Genomic DNA, 16,751 nt, shown 5'->3' with positions numbered 1-16,751 from the left:
TCGGATGACCGTCTGTACGTAATCAAAACACCCCCAAATCTCTCGCTATGGATGTTACTTCATTATAACGTCCGTCTGGATATACAACCCTGTTCGAATAACACTTACTGAGACTAAAGCACAGCAGTCGTGGATATTTGCTCCGATCGTCTTCCGCGTGATGAAGAATTTGAACCTCCATTGAGGTGAGTCCTGAGGAATCTAGAGATCTACCAGCTCCAGTTGGACTCTGTGATATTATAGAGATGTGAACTCCACGTGGTCTCCAGTTGTCAGACTGTATATTTATAATCACACCCCCAGTGTCACCCATATGAGGATGAGGTTCCCCTTTGAGTCTGGTTCCTCTCAAGATTTCTTCCTTTACCATCTAAGGGAGTTTTTCCTCCCCACAGTCACCTGAGTCACCTCAGACTTGCTCATTGGGGACAAATACATACACATTGTGAACTAAATCTATATCTAATTAATCTTAAATTTTGTATTCAATTAATCTTTATAATAACCTTTTGTTCTACATTTATGTTCTGTAATGCTGTTTTGAGACATCTATTGTAAAAAGTGCAATACAAATAAACTTGAATTTTAGATATTAAGCTCACCTTCTAGACAAACGGTTTGTCTCTCCTTTCTCGGGACTTAACTTTTTTCCCCCTCACAAATGTCTAAGAATCGTTTGCTACACCCCTATTTAAGGTTTGAGCTTCTTTGTTCTCTCTGTATATAAAGGTTACACCATCTGAGCATTTTGATTCCATTCAATTAGTATAGCAGAGTAAATTATTAGCTCAAAATGTGTTCATTTTTAAAACAGGAAGCACATTTCCAGGCAAGGAGCTCGTTCAACTCAGCGTATTGCAGCTCTATATTTGATAAACTCTACCCAAAAACTACTCATTTTTTTAAATATACATTTTATAGCATTGTCTAACCAAAGGCAGCAAATTTGGTACTGTGATTTTACATTGTGCTTATCTAAAATTTTTTTTTTTGCAATCAATTTAGCATCACAAACTTATTTGTATTGTTTACCCTTTTTTGAGTATCGTGTTCTACGTGGTTTGTCGATGAACATTACATTAAATAGCAATTTCCTCACCCATCACACCACTCAGAGGAAGTAAAGAAGGGAATAAAAAAAAATAAAAAAAAAGCATTTCTTTCTGGTTGAAATAGATTTATTTGATCTGTCTGTAAACAAGGTGGTTAATTCATGGCATTTTCCACGCAAAATTTCGGGTCGTATAGATATATCGGCTGGTCAGGATTTTGAAGGTCATAAATCGGGTGCAATGAAAGAAAGGAGAGAAATGAACATGGATTTGTTGACATGTTTCACTTTAATCTGTACATATTCCACAAGCCCTGGAGAGTTTGAAAACTTTTGTCAGATATCCCAAAGAAGGTGCCATTCGCAAATCGACTCCTTACAAGGCAGCGGTTTTAAAATCCATCTCACAGTAGCAACAGATCAGATCTACATTATGGCACAGGATACACTGCTTTTTTTTTTTTTCCTTTTTTTTTTTCTTTTTGATTAAAGTTAACAATACAACTGACTAGTGGTCTTTTTTCTTCTTTAACTAATACCACCATAACCCATGAAAATTTAGTGTACACAGTTACTTCTTTGTGGTTGTTTTTTTTTTTTTGCCTATTTAATGAAATATTTGTACCGTGCTATGACAAGTTGATACATCGCAGTCGAATAAAGCACAAATGACGTTCGTCGATCGAAAACTTGACAGGATTAACAGACAAAAAGGGGGTTAAAGGATTTAAGGTCGACGATAGGACTGCCGTTTCATCTATTCGAGACGTTCATCGTGAGGAAGAAAAGAATACAGGGTAGTTAACATTAGATTAGAGCTTCGCAATCCCTCCCCAAGACACGGATACCGTTAACTAGTGAATCATCAAGAGGTTAGCGTTAAAACTGTGCATTTGAAATGTTTTGTTTAGTGTTCTACGAACAGATGAAGCTAGCAGTCTGTCCTTCTGTAATCTGTTAATCCTCCAAAATGCAGGAAAGAAAATTGGTCCTACTGGAGAAAAAAAAAAAAAAAAATTATATCTATAATATAATGTATAATGACTGGACACCAAACCAGAGTTACATCAGAAGGGCAGTGCTTTTTAAAAAAAAAAAAAAAAAAAAAAAAAAACACACAATAAATCAAAATCACTAGCTGGTAAATAAGTTGCTATGTGGCTATATTAGCGGTGGAATGTCCTTAAGAGTCCAGAAGCGATTTGTGTTTTAAATCTAGATGTAAATGCTGATCTGCCATCACATTCAAAAGGAAAAGAAAAAAAAAAAAAAAAAAATCCAACATTACATATCAAGGACTCACAACACCACATCCAGATACAACAGTAAAAGCATTGGATGTTGTATTTGAATAAAATGGGTTACAAGTATAAGGGCAAGAATTATGTAGTGAGGTTCAATTGATCATTTTATTATCGTTTTTTTTTTTTTTTGGACGACACCGGTAGTGTATGTATATGGTAGTTAGTCGTTTAATGATCTTGAGCTAAAAAGAGATATGCATGCATCTTTTTTTTTTTTTTTTTTTTTTTAAACCATCCTGGCCATGCTGGAAAGAAAACAGAAATCGCTAGGGGAAGACCGACAGCTCAGCAAGGCTCAAAGCACTCGAGAGGCATCGACAGACCTCTGGATTAGATAAGCGCCCTCAGGAAAACTGGACAGTGACGATTCGTTTATGCAAAATTTGAAAAGCCCGATCATCATTTTAAATGCTTTATGTACAGTACTGTGTTTTTGATTTAAGCCTTCGTAAAATGAACATGCTTTTTTTTTGTGGCACTAATAAAGAAGGATGAGGGGAATGGGAATGGGATAGATATGCTAAATAAAAAGGAAGGAGGAGAAATGGTGTACGTTTAAAAAAAAAAAAAAAAAAAAAAAAGGTCGAGAGAAATAAAGGGACCGGATAGACGATGACGCATCTATTAAGTATCTGTAGTGCTGTGAAGGCAGAAAAGAAAAAAAAAAGAAAAAGAAAAACAAGGAGGGATAAAGGGATGGTAGGATGTTACAGTGAGCTGCTGTGTGGATGGATAGGGGGCTGCTTCAGTATCCAGCTCTCCTCAGGTAATCAGCCATGGTAAATGCTTTCTTGTTGAGCTGTCCTCCGTGGATACCTTCTTTTCCCATGACTAAAACCAATACTGGGGGTACATAAAAGGGGGGGAGAGGGGGAGAAAGAAAAAAAATGACAAATGAAAAAATTGAAAAAAAGAAAGGAAAGAAAAAGTCTTTCCCCCCCCGTAATACGGGGACATTATAAGATCTTACCACCGTTCTTCTCATTAAAGACATTTTAACTGTGTGAAGGAGAAAGCTTAAACAGCAAACCCTCTTCTTTCTGTCCCTCAAAATTGAAGCTAAGCGAGCGTTAATTACGTTAGAACCCTGAATCCCTCAAGTATTTTGCCATCGAGTATGCCTTCTTATTCAATCCGCCTCCGTGGACCCCTTCTTTGCCCATTACAAGAACCAAGACTGAAAGAGAAGAGATAGAAGAAAGAAAGAAAAAAAAAAAAAGAGAGAGAGAGAGAAAAAAGTTGAGAAGTGCTGTTGGTTAGGGGGAAAAAAGGGAGGAGAAAATTGCAGTCCAAAGTGTTGCATGCTGCATATTATTATAATAATAAACAAGCAAACCCAGAAATAGAAAAAGTGAATCAACCTCTTTGAGCGTTTGAATACTTTTGAGACCCGATTACACGCCAGAGATTTATTTAAAAAAAAAAAAAAAAAGGGGGACAGGACAGAGGACGCAAGGAGGGAATTCCTGAACTCATCCCACCACCAGGAACTGGTAATTATATCATGGTTACCCGGTTTAGTTAGCCAAATTTCAAAAGGCACTACAGGATCTCTAAGAATTTAGTTTCTTCTTGAACAGCCATGTTAAGGCATCTAGCTGAACAGGCATTAAGTGAAGAGCTGCTAATCCCATTTACAGCTCCTTTTATGGATCAGTCTGTGTTGAGAATTTGATTCTATCCCTTCTAAAGTCTAGTCTAGGCTACATGCAGCTTCCTGAATCAACCGATAAGGACTATTCTTGGGAACGGGATATCACTTCAGCTGACTGTGCATGGACTATTTACAGCAGCCTAACCAGCAACCCAAGCAATCCCTGAATTACAGATGGACTGTAAGGCCAAAAAATTAATTTTATATATATATATATATATATATATATATATATATATATATATATATATATATATATATATATATATATATATATATATATATATATATATATATATATATATATATTTCCTTTGGTGTTTGAAGACTTTTGTGTGATCACTACACATACAGCGATCGCTGGTGACTGTTGCACCATCAACCTTCGATATCCCATCATCTGTTCGTTACTGGATCATAAAGTGGGTCAGTGTTACAAACACTAAAATTTATGCTGGCTACGGAAAATCGTGCAGCTCCGCGTTCTGCACCGCGCGAGGCAGCCGTGTGTAACGTGACCTTGGGTTTGACAAAGGCGCGACGTAAACTTGGCTTATTTATTAATTTAGTCTGTATGGAGAAGGGCGAGGGCTGTTAGTCATTTACAGTAAACTGCACCATGGGACAAGTGCAAACGAAGCAATGACGTGCCGAGTTACTGACACTGATAAGCTAATGGCTGTGAATGGTTAAAAACTGCTCATTCACTACTTTCACTACATGTATTCAGTCTCTAAATAACAAACAGATGCCAATTTTAAACCGGTTTCAGAAAAGAAAGCAGCCTGTACACGCTCGGCCACGGCTTCCTGCTGTACAGGTGGTTAAGAAGGTGGGGGAAAAACTCAAGAGGGAAACAGGGAAAGGGGAAAGTGAAGAGCTTTTTAAAGCCTTTTTTTAAAAAAAAATAAATAAATAAAACAATCATACCTTTTTTTAGTGACACTGACTATCAGAACGAGGACCACAAAGGCAGACTGTACACTTATACACACTAATGCAAGACAGAAAGCAGGGTAAATAGATTTTGATCTAATTATCCGGACAATAATTGACTTGTTTATTTATTTATTTTCGCTCTGTACCTGTACATCCTCGATTTCTAATCTCTTACGTAGAAACGCTTTCGTTTTAATGCAAAAATCTCATAAGGAACTTTTTAATTGTTCCGGCTTCTCTAGCGCCAAATTCTGTTAAGTGATGGGATTGACAAATGACTGTTAGATGTTCGTTACCAAAGAAGAACATCTACAAATATTATAATTAGTCATTTTATAATGAATCAACTCATGAATCCTTAAAAAATAAAGTCCTTAAAGTCCGGATAACGATTTCTGATTCTGTTCATTACCTTTGAATTTTTTTCCCCAAGCCAAATGGCATGTTTGTGCACAGAAGTTGACTACTTTCCTCTAAGCATTTATAAAATCAGGCATATATAACTATTTACTGCATTGCAGGCAACATGTAAAAATCCATCCTCTTGCTCTAGCAAGCAAATCAATAAAGTAAAAATAATCACAACAAACATCCTCAGAGAACGCCTGTCAGTCACCTGAAAACGAGCAAACCGGAAAGCCAACGCTTCAGACTTGCACAACTGTACAAACCTTCTCTGAGGTTGTTCGCAGTCATTGGTTGAGTTACAACTTTCTTTTTCCTATGTAAATGTGGAGGTCATTTGCAAATACCCAAAACAAGTGTACCTTTGCCAGCTCTGCCTATGGAAACGTTGTATGTCGGCTCTCCACCTTGACTCTTCGTCCTGATGTCCATAGTCCAGTCGCCATCGGCCTGCAGGCTGTCTCTGATCACAGAGCACTTCTTTTTCCCTAGGGTCAGCCCGTTGGTAAAGAAAGCCTCCCGGTCCTTGCCGACTATAACATCGATTTCTTCGGGCTGTAAAAGGGATAAAACACAGGAAGGTGTTCAGAAAAGATATTGATTATTCCCTAACACTGGGGCGTGGTCTTACATGAAGGTCTGTAGGGCACATCCAGACGGCCTGCCTCACTTTCTTTACTAAGGCTTACGATAGCATTCCGAACAAGTTACCGATTTTATATATATATATATATATATAAATAAAATAAAATCCACTTCCTTTTAATGCAAAAAGGAAAGTTTTATTCTAACTTGTAAAGAATCAGTATGGCACGTTAATGTAATGTACAAAGAATGTGGTTGTAAAGCTCAAACCTTAAAATAAATTTAAAAAAAAGGTACAAAGTTCTCTGAGCTAAGATGTGCATGGCTTTTCTTTTCCTTCTTTTAAATACATACTACACATGGCCTGTCTGCACACAAGTTATCTCCTTCACCATGGAATACCTAACATACGAATAAAATACCAGCTATAAATATATACAGAGGTGTATAAAAATACTCATTTAACATCTAAATCTCTAGATCTGATCGTGTATAAAGTGTTCATCCAGCTTTGCTTTTTTTTTTATTCTAGTGTAAACGTAAAAACTATGAGGAACAGACTGCATTTCAGCTTAATGAACGCGTTGTAATCTGTAATGACTAAAGCTCGGATAAATGGGAAACCGGGCGCCATCTTTGAAGACACTGGCATGTTCCTGTAAGGAGAAGAGGGGGAAAAGGGAAGCACGGGACACGTCCCAAATCCCTCTCTACACCCTCCAAACCAAGGGCACTAGGCAACTCGAGCAATACTAATATCCAGTGCCCTAGTCAGTGCACAGACACGACCGAATCAGGACCGAGCCCAAAAGGCAGAAAGCTTGTGCCCCAGCAGCAGCGGCTAACTTCCTTCCCTCGTTGGGGCCTACGCCTAAATCTCCAGCATGATTAGAGGAAATTAGGCTTAAAAAAAAACCCCAGACGTCCTGATATTCAAACACATCGAATATTTATTTTTCACGGAAATACCGATAGAATTCATGTCGATTATTAAAGCGTTGGAAGCAAAACGCGTTGCGTGGAATATATAAAAAAAATAAATAAATAAACTTAGTGCATTTTCTTAAGTATCTTCAACGAATAACTTAGCCGACGTGCTAACTAGCGCTAGGCTAATTTTATTTGCTTTGTAATAAATAACTAAACAAACAAACAGACAAACCGGTTACTAACAGTCGGGCAACTTAATGGATTCGGGAATATTCTGGAAATACTCTGGGGGTCGGGTTTCACTTCCCTTTTATCGTTTCATTCATAGACGAGTTACTTAGCTTCTTATCAAGCACGAAGAAAAAAGAGAGAGATGGATAGAGAGAAAGAAGAGACAGAGACAAAGATAAAGAGAGAGACACAGAAAGATAGATAGATATAGAGAGAGAGACAAACACAGAGAGAGAGTCTGAGGCCTACGGATCTGCTTAACGCTGCTGTATTCGCTTCATCACGGGACACAAAATACAAACCCTGAGACCTTCAACAGAAACCTCCACCTTCGTTTAAACACATCACAACGTCTATGGCTTTCGATATATTACCTCTTTTTTCCTTTCTTTCTTTTTAAGCGACGAGCAAAACGTCACGAGGACAAACGACGTGTTTTAAAAGCGCTAACGGCTCCTTTTCTCCGACGCGCGCGCGCGCATGTTCGTGTTAGCCGCTGCTAGCTAACCGTAACGTGGCCCCACACACACGCACGGAGACACAAAAGACCAACGATTTTACACGTTACACCGAACGATACAGACGTTTAACAGTGTGATAATGCATTTTTTCTTTCTAAATCTCACCGTTATACCGCTAAAAGTGCCCCCTTCTGACGATGCCCAGACGTATTTGGCGTCCGAGTAGCCGACAATGGCGGCATCCTGGCAGCTGCCGTCGGCCATCAGGTTATCCACGTAGCTTTGCCAAGACATGTTTGCTGCAATTTGTAAACAAAGAGATATTACGGAGCTTTACTGAGACTCTTTGGATGGATTGAAGGTTAAAGAAGGTTTAAAGACGCCGATTCGAAGCCTCGCCTCTCCAAAAAGCGCCTAGCTGCGTGCTGCCGCGATCTGCTTTTTGGGGGGCTGAGGGAAGAAAAGCCGATGTGAAGCGAGACAGCGCCTTGGGTGTAGTCCGTGCTCCAGATCACTCCGCGCACGCCGCCTCACTCCCTTTTACTCATTTTTATGCTGGCCACAGCAAAGCCCTCACAGCTGCCGACAAACTAGTTCCTCTTTCTAATCTCAATTACTGACACTTTACGGTCAACAAACACACACGTTTCCTCAGAGTTTCTTTCAAATTCGCTTCCAGCTTTTAAAAACATCATAAAAAAAGATTTAGGATTTTTTTTTCACTTTTAAGGCCACACCCTCTCAAACCCTCGCAAACTTTTTTTGCAGGCTTTTTTCCGGGTTAAAAAAAAAACTCCATGGATCCAAATCGCCCATTGATTTAAAAAAAAAAAAAAAAAAAAAAAGTATGTTTTTAATTCATACTTTTTTCCATACATATTTTGTGAAATGCATAAATGACACTTTCTACCATTCGTCTAGTGATCTGTTTAATTAGACTCATATAATTAACTAAAAATTATGTTAATAATAATAATAATAATAATAATAATAATAAGTTAGATATCAAGATAGATAGAGGTTTCCTGGACCTAAAAGCCCATATAAACATCTGGTGAAATCTGGTGTTTGTTTTTTTATACCAGATTTTACATTTTATTAAGTCATGAAAACGCTCATTATACATTTAAAATATGAGCAACAATTGAGAAAATGGATTCATTCATGAAGTAACCCGTGGTTCACGAAGAAAGTATGGGACAGACTTTATGCTGGAAATTCGCCAAATCCTTTCAGCATTATTCATGATCTAAGACTATGCCTACACATGACATCATGTTTTACGAAATACGCATAAATCTCTACAAGATATGTAAAGAATCTGTCGAACCTCTAGTTAAAACACGCACACTAGGAGTTTGTAGTGTGCGAATGGATATATGGAAGCTATCGATGGAAAAATACATAGAAAATAAAAGACTGATTATAGTTATGTCATGTTTTGACTCATGCCCAATCAATCATGTCAAATTAACTACTTTTTCCTTTCTTTCTCACATCTTTCTATATTTACTTAATGCTCCTATTTGTATAAGGAGAAACAGAAGACAAATTCTTCTTACATATAGTAATATATTAGGTAAACACAGGTCAGAAGTACAAGGACATGTAGAGTTATAAGTATCCTACAATTGATTCTCTTTCATACTCCACACCTCGTATCAGAAACGTTTTCCTTATATATATGATATTCTGCTAAATATAAAAGGTAGTTTTGTCAGACGCCTGGCAATGATTTGTCAAGCAAGTGAGTCACATTGGCTTATTTTATCGTCTCTGCGTCCCAGCCCAGAGAACATTTTAAACATGGGAGTGTTTCTAGGAGGCAAGGTTCACTAGATGGACGTGTGATAAGTGCCCTAAAATGTCAGCTGCTGAGATAGTTATGTAAATTTTCTAAGAATCCAATGGTAATATTAGAATATTACTAATGTTAATTCAGCTGACCATAAAGTGTTACCACTGGCACTGAATTTTTTTAAACCAAACACATGTCCTTTGTGCCCAGTATCTTGGTTAGGATAGGTTCTAAAGCCACAGTGTGCTAAGGACAAGGGTGGATCACTCAGCAACGGGACAAACACAGCTGCCTGCTTCTGGTGCCTGTTGATATTCAGTCACACACCCACAGGCAAAAGTCACTGCAGTGTGTGACGTGTTTAAGACTTTCACAGATCCATAAGAGTCAAATCTCAAATCTGTTTAAAAGGATTACATGAAGTAGCAATCGGAGAAGGGAGGAACAGTTCAGTGGTTCCTTATAGATTTTTCTGGAATCCACAATGCCGTCCGTGTGTGTGTGTGTGGGGCTGCTGAAATGAGCCATTGTGACACTTCCTGCTTTTTCTCAGCACAGATCTAGTTTACAGTGCAGCACTGGAATTTTTTTCTCTCCTGACATGAGATTGTTCTGCATGGCAGGAAAGGGTTTGGAGGCAGCGAACGAGTCATGTGCACTCAGGAGGGACTTCCTCGGGGGGAAGAGCGAACAGGATCTGCAACTTTTTACCTAGAACTCATCATTTTCATCTTTTATCTTAGCTGATATTTAGCGTGTCTTACACAAAAGCACGAGCTGACGCAATGTTTTGCTGTATCCTTTGAATACAAAGAGTGATCATAACTAAAAGGAAAAAACATACAATAAAATAACATATGCAATATAGCGATTCGACGTATTGTTTTGTGCAAAGGTGAAAATAAACTTCTGTAGTAAATAGAAATTATTATAATGATATACATAATAAACAACCAAATGTCATTTCATATATTAACATTTTTTATTTATATATTACATTTATGAGAGGAGTTTGAAACAGTCAGCGGTAAAGCTGTGCTTTAAACTCTTCAGGACAAATGCCTTTACATTTTCTCTGAAAAATAACAAGCTGTGTGTTTTTATAGCTGCTGTAATGTACGTGATATGAACTGACTTGCTTCACAACAACATTATACATGAATACATGAATAAATACATTTGTTTTGTTTTTATAAAAAAAAAGACTTTTATATCTGAAAATTAAAAGTCAAAGCTTTTCCACTGAATGTTACAAAAAAGCATCGACTTTGGAGAGAAATAAAACGTCGCCGCTCGTGTCCCTTTGATTGGGCGGTTACTATAACAACAATAATGCGTTAGCACGAGCGCATTTCTATGATCAATATGAGATCGATAGGATTTGCGGCTGCGCTGTTGTCAGAGATGGTGTTATAGAAAATAAACACACTTTCCGACTGGATAATTCAAGAGTGGTATAGATGCATGCGTGGCGCTGTCTGTGTTTTTCCTAGAACTAAAGCAACTGCTATGTAAACAAATGTAAATTTAGGAATTTGAATGTCTACACGTAGAATATGAGAAAAATGTTTGCACGGTATAAGAGCTGCGAAATGTACATGATGGTGATCGGTGTGCACAAACCGAACATAAAAGAAAAGAAAAAACACGCTATTTCGCATATTTTCAGAATAGTCAGTAAGTCATGACATGTGGTCAGTGGTGTCTGTCAATTTATCAACCCCTTCCTCAACACCAAGGCTACTGTAGCTAATATAAGCCTCAAACCACATCCACAGAGCCGCTAATGTGGTTTTGGGGCACAGCGGAACTTACTAACTTCATCTACACACACCACCTTACTGTCATCTACACACCACCTTACTGTCATCTACATACACCACCTTACTGTCATCTACACACACCACCTTACTGTCATCTACACACACCACCTTACTGTCATCTACACACCACCTTACTGTCATCTACATACACCACCTTACTGTCATCTACACACACCACCTTACTGTCATCTACACACACCACCTTACTGTCATCTACACACCACCTTACTGTCATCTACACACACCACCTTACTGTCATCTACACACCACCTTACTGTCATCTACACACACCACCTTACTGTCATCTACACACCACCTTACTGTCATCTACACACACCACCTTACTGTCATCTACACACACCACCTTACTGTCATCTACACACACCACCTTACTGTCATCTACACACACCACCTTACTGTCATCTACACACACCACCTTACTGTCATCTACACACCACCTTACCGTCATCTACACACACCACCTTACTGTCATCTACACACCACCTTACCGTCATCTACACACACCACCTTACTGTCATCAACACACACCACCTTACTGTCATCTACAAACACCACCTTACTGTCATCTACACACCACCTTACTGTCATCTACACATCACCTTACCGTCATCTACACACACCACCTTACTGTCATCTACACACACCACCTTACTGTCATCTACACACCACCTTACTGTCATCTACACACCACCTTACTGTCATCTACACACACCACCTTACTGTCATCTACACACACCACCTTACTGTCATCTACACACACCACCTTACTGTCATCTACAAACACCACCTTACTGTCATCTACACACCACCTTACCGTCATCTACACACACCACCTTACTGTCATCTACACACCACCTTACCGTCATCTACACACACCACCTTACTGTCATCAACACACACCACCTTACTGTCATCTACAAACACCACCTTACTGTCATCTACACACACCACCTTACTGTCATCTACACACACCACCTTACTGTCATCTACACACACACCACCTTACTGTCATCTACACACCACCTTACTGTCATCTACACATCACCTTACCGTCATCTACACACACCACCTTACCGTCATCTACACACACCACCTTACTGTCATCTACACACCACCTTACTGTCATCTACACACCACCTTACTGTCATCTACACACACCACCTTACTGTCATCTACACACACCACCTTACTGTCATCTACACACACCACCTTACTGTCATCTACACACACCACCTTACTGTCATCTACACACCACCTTACTGTCATCTACACACACCACCTTACTGTCATCTACACACACCACCTTACTGTCATCTACACACACCACCTTACTGTCATCTACACACACCACCTTACTGTCATCTACAAACACCACCTTACTGTCATCTACACACACCACCTTACTGTCATCTACACACACCACCTTACTGTCATCTACACACACCATCTTACTGTCATCTACACACCACCTTACTGTCATCTACACATCACCTTACCGTCATCTACACACACCACCTTACTGTCATCTACACACACCACCTTACTGTCATCTACACACCACCTTACTGTCATCTACACACCACCTTACTGTCATCTACACACACCACCTTACTGTCATCTACACACACATACCTCCTTACTGTCATCTACACACCACCTTACTGTCATCTACACACACCATCTTAACGTCACTGTGTAGCTGAATGCTGGAACATTATGGAGACTTTAATTCACCGTAGAATTTTTTCCCAGGGTGTTGATTCAGTTGAAACACAACTGAACAAATAAAACCAAAGAAAGGTCTTTTTGTATCACATCATATGCAAATTATTAGAACATTGTTACGGAACATTTTGAAGACGTCTCCAATAAACCTTAAAATATCATCACGGGACCGAGACTTAACAACTTTAATTATCATGGGATAATTTTCAAGCAGGAAACCTTCGCTGTCTAAGAACAACATGAGGGCAAGACTGAAGTTTGCCAAAGGACACAGGGACAAAGGCCAAGACTTCTGGAATATTGTGCTTTGGACAGATGAGTCTAAAACTAAATTATTTGGCCACCATTTCAGAGGGAATGTTTGGCGTAAACCAAATACAGCATTTCAGGAAAAGATCCTCATACCAACCGTGAAACATGGAGGTGGAAGTGTTCTGGTTTGGAGATGTTTTGCTGCAGCTGGGGGAATCTTTGTTTTAGTTGATGTCAGAAATTGTTAGATGGCTACAAGAAACATCTCAATGAGGTTATTTCAGCCAAAGAAGGAAACACCAACTTTTTCCTCAGATCGAATACTCATATTTATTAAAACAAGTGTAAATTGTTGTTTACATGCAATTACATCACTTTCATCTACAAGTACAAATTAAAACAAGATCAGAAATTGACATTGATGTTGAATTTCTCAATAAAGAACTGAATATTTAATGGGGTGCCCTATACACTGTGTGTATATATATATATATATATATATATATATGTGTGTGTGTGTGTGTGTATGTATATATAAAATGCTACTATAGTAAAGCCTCGTCACTTTAACCCTGTGCTGCCATGCTTCACGCGTGAACTTTACCCCTCCTCATTTGCTTTGGAGAAAAGTCTGTGCTGAAGTAATACATTCAAATGTAATGTAAATGTCTCAAGGCCACGTCATTGTCTACCACGTTTGTCTCTTCCAAACTTCCAAACCTTTTTACTATTACTAAACTAACCAATGTTTTTTGCTTTTTTCAATATTTTGTGATCACCAGCATTATATGTTATTTTACAGACAACTCCAGAAGTATTGACACCCTCACTGAAGATATATACGACGTCTTCGGTTCATTACCTTAATCTCACAACGAAAATATAAAAGAACTACTGAGTTTTACTGAAGTAAACATTTTAAAATACGCATAAAATCACTCTTTTTTTGTAAATAAACCCAGTCTGTGGTTATGACAAAAGAAAACAAACAGTAATTTAGTTTTAGTTCCTGACTAAAACTTCATTTAGTGTTTCATGGCCTGTACATTTGTAATGCAATAGGTGTAATGTCACTTAATGTTTCATGCACCGGTGTTTGGTTGTTAAAAAAGGAAAGTTGTTTAGATGTTTAGATAAAAGGTCCTAGACTACACCTTAACCGTATATTCTATATTCACCTTCTTACAGTAAACCTTACACGGTTTTATGTTGTTTTGTGAAATATACTGTGTACATACAGTCCCATTTTTCTCTTCTCTTTCACGGGCGCCCCCTAGCGGAAGGACAAGTCATGTCGTGTTCATGGTTTAGAATCTGATTTTAATCAATAAAGTCCGATTACATTTAAGAATTGACGATTTTAAGCATCGAACATTTTTGGTCAATGGAATGGACTTGACGCTGACCATGGTGCTGAAGATGATTAAATGGGTGGATTAAAAAGTAAAAGAATAAATCAGACAAATTAACCCTGGTATTAAAATCTAATTCCACACCGGTTTTGGGGTTTGAGGGTTAAAAAGTTCTCAGATAATTTAGATTATATTGATAATATCATTTTTTCATTACAGTTAGCTTCAGGATTTGAATGTTTTATTGTCATTTCCTGGAGCATTAAAATGAATCAATTTGACTGAAATAATCGGTTTATTAGACTTAATTATAAACTATAAATAACTCCATAATAACAGCTACAGCCGTTTACACACTAGTTCCTGAATTCCACATTAAAACAGCTTTCTAAATGACAGCCATGCCGTATATTCAGACGGAGTCCATTTTAGGTGCTGGCTTGAACTTTCTGTGGTTCTCCATTTCACCTTTTAAGGGATTTTAGTGCAATTACGGGACTGTAGTTTAATTACGGTGTAAAAACTACAAACCCCATAAACAGCTGTTAGCTGATGAAGAAGCCAACTAGTGTGGAAGTCCCCGGATAAAACGGCGACACCTGATTGGTGGAGACGGTGCTTACGTAATAACAAGGCAAAACAAACGGCATGAAAAAAACCCAGAAACTTTAAAAAAAAAAGACTCACAAGCTGAAAACCTGTCAAAACTGTGGACTTTTACGAGGCTGTTAATTTAATTCCTCTTTTCTAAATTAATTGTATTGCTCGAGTCCCCTTCTTTGTATTTTTCTTTTCTTTCCTTTATGTTATATTACTATTCTATAAGATTTGAATAACATGGCGTTGCATTTTGTGATCTGTTATCATATATATCAAAAAAAAATATCAAAAAAATATTTAAAAAAAAACACACGAAAATATGCTAAATATACAAAATATGACGGATTTTTTTAATATTAAATATTTTTAATATAACATAAAGACATTAAATAGATTATAACGTACATATTAACGATTGTTATGCTTTTGTTATTATTATTGTTGTTTTTATTGTTTTTATTATTACTATTGTTATTATTAGTGTTATTATTATTTGTATTATTATTGTTGTTATTTTTTAATTATTATTATTATTATTAGTGTTATTATTTTTATTATTATTAATATTATTATTGTTATTATTATTGTTGTTATTTTTTATTGTTGTTATTATTGTTATTATTATTAATATTGTTATTATTGTTTTTATTGTTATTGTAATTATAATTATTACTATTGTTATTACTATTATTATTGGTATTATAATTATTATTATTACTATTGTTATTATTATTATGTTTATTATTATTATTGTAATTGCTAGACTTGATACAATAGACATATTAGTAACGTTCCCCCTGTGTGAGTGACGTCACTGGTGACGCAGCACGCCTCCGCTTACGCCTTTTGCGTAGCTCCGGTGTCTGACGTAGCGCCCGTGGCCGCCTGTTGCGCGCATTACCCAGCATGCACCGTGGGCTTTAGCCATCTTGTTGAGAGGTGGAATTTTTTTTTTCATCACAAATTTTGTTTCCCGAAAGTCCGTGATCCGGATTCAGTCTCAGCGCGTTATCGCCTCGGGAGCGTGTGTACAAGCGCAGGAGCGCGAGTTGGCGTTTACACCATGAGATTATTGTAGTTGTTACAAAAGCGTTTATTTTGTATAAGATGCTAAATGTGAGGCCGGGGGGAAGCGGGCCCCCAGCTCGCGCCTCGGACTAAAGTGGCAGCTCACGCCCGGGAGCAGCGCTCTCTCACTCGGCCTTGTGTGCACCGCGGACCCGGGACGGAGGCCGGGTCACTCCGGCTGAAAAACAACAAACAGTCGGTATTAAAGTCGGATCTCGGTTTTAATGGCCATCTCTTGGTTTGATCGCGCTTTAGGAACGCACCAGGACAGCAGTCGAAGAGGAAGCGGCATGACGTATGATCATTTAGTTTAACAGCTAAAAACCTCCTGTTGATCCGACGCCAGTTTCCCCCCTGACTTGTGTGTTTAGCGGAGAAAAGCAGCAGCAGCGCTTTGACTTTGTCAGTGTGTTTAAACAGCGCGTTCGGTCGCCTACACGAGTGTCGGACACGTCTCAGGATGTCAGCCAAGAAGAAGAGCTGCTTCCAGATCACCAGCGTGACCCAGGCTCAGGTGGCCACGGGCGGCTGCGCCGATGACTCCGAGAGTCT

At 38.3% G+C, this 16,751-nt stretch overlaps 2 protein-coding genes across 3 annotated transcripts in view; one reads left to right on the top strand and one right to left on the bottom strand.

Annotated features, from left to right (window-relative positions):
• Positions 1-1,156: 1,156 nt before the first annotated feature.
• On the bottom strand, positions 1,157-8,076 carry LOC132848212 (profilin-2-like). Its single transcript, XM_060873754.1, has 3 exons — positions 7,726-8,076; positions 5,716-5,908; positions 1,157-3,198 (listed from the first exon to the last, which is right to left on the bottom strand). The coding sequence occupies exons 1-3, from the start codon at positions 7,852-7,854 to the stop codon at positions 3,101-3,103; spliced, it is 420 nt and encodes a 139-aa protein (XP_060729737.1). The 5' UTR covers positions 7,855-8,076; the 3' UTR covers positions 1,157-3,100.
• A 7,947-nt stretch (positions 8,077-16,023) lies between these two features.
• The window catches only part of tsc22d2 (TSC22 domain family 2), a 17,815-nt gene continuing 17,087 nt past the window's right edge, over positions 16,024-16,751 (top strand). The window contains exon 1 of one of the 2 annotated variants that reach the window (XM_060873747.1): positions 16,024-16,751. This exon is cut by the window's right edge and continues 1,098 nt beyond it. In XM_060873747.1, coding sequence (XP_060729730.1) covers positions 16,660-16,751 — 92 coding nt within the window. In that variant the 5' untranslated portion in view covers positions 16,024-16,659. The other variant, XM_060873749.1, reaches the window with a different exon arrangement.

The sequence above is a fragment of the Tachysurus vachellii genome, chromosome 7 (assembly GCF_030014155.1).
Source record: "Tachysurus vachellii isolate PV-2020 chromosome 7, HZAU_Pvac_v1, whole genome shotgun sequence".
Lineage (NCBI taxonomy): Eukaryota > Metazoa > Chordata > Actinopteri > Siluriformes > Bagridae > Tachysurus > Tachysurus vachellii.
The sequence above is the reverse complement of the archived record's forward strand: the minus strand, read 5'-3'. Positions and strand labels throughout refer to the sequence as shown.

Excerpts from the sequence above, each read along its gene's own strand:
- LOC132848212 (XM_060873754.1), bottom strand. The coding sequence starts at position 7,854 with ATGTCTTGGCAAAGCTACGTGGATAACCTGATGGCCGACGGCAGCTGC. Across the intron at positions 5,909-7,725 it reads GCACTTTTAGCGGTATAACG|CCCGAAGAAATCGATGTTAT; the intron begins GTGAGATTTAGA and ends TCCCTTTTACAG. Across the intron at positions 3,199-5,715 it reads CATAGGCAGAGCTGGCAAAG|TATTGGTTTTAGTCATGGGA; the intron begins GTACACTTGTTT and ends ATGTACCCCCAG.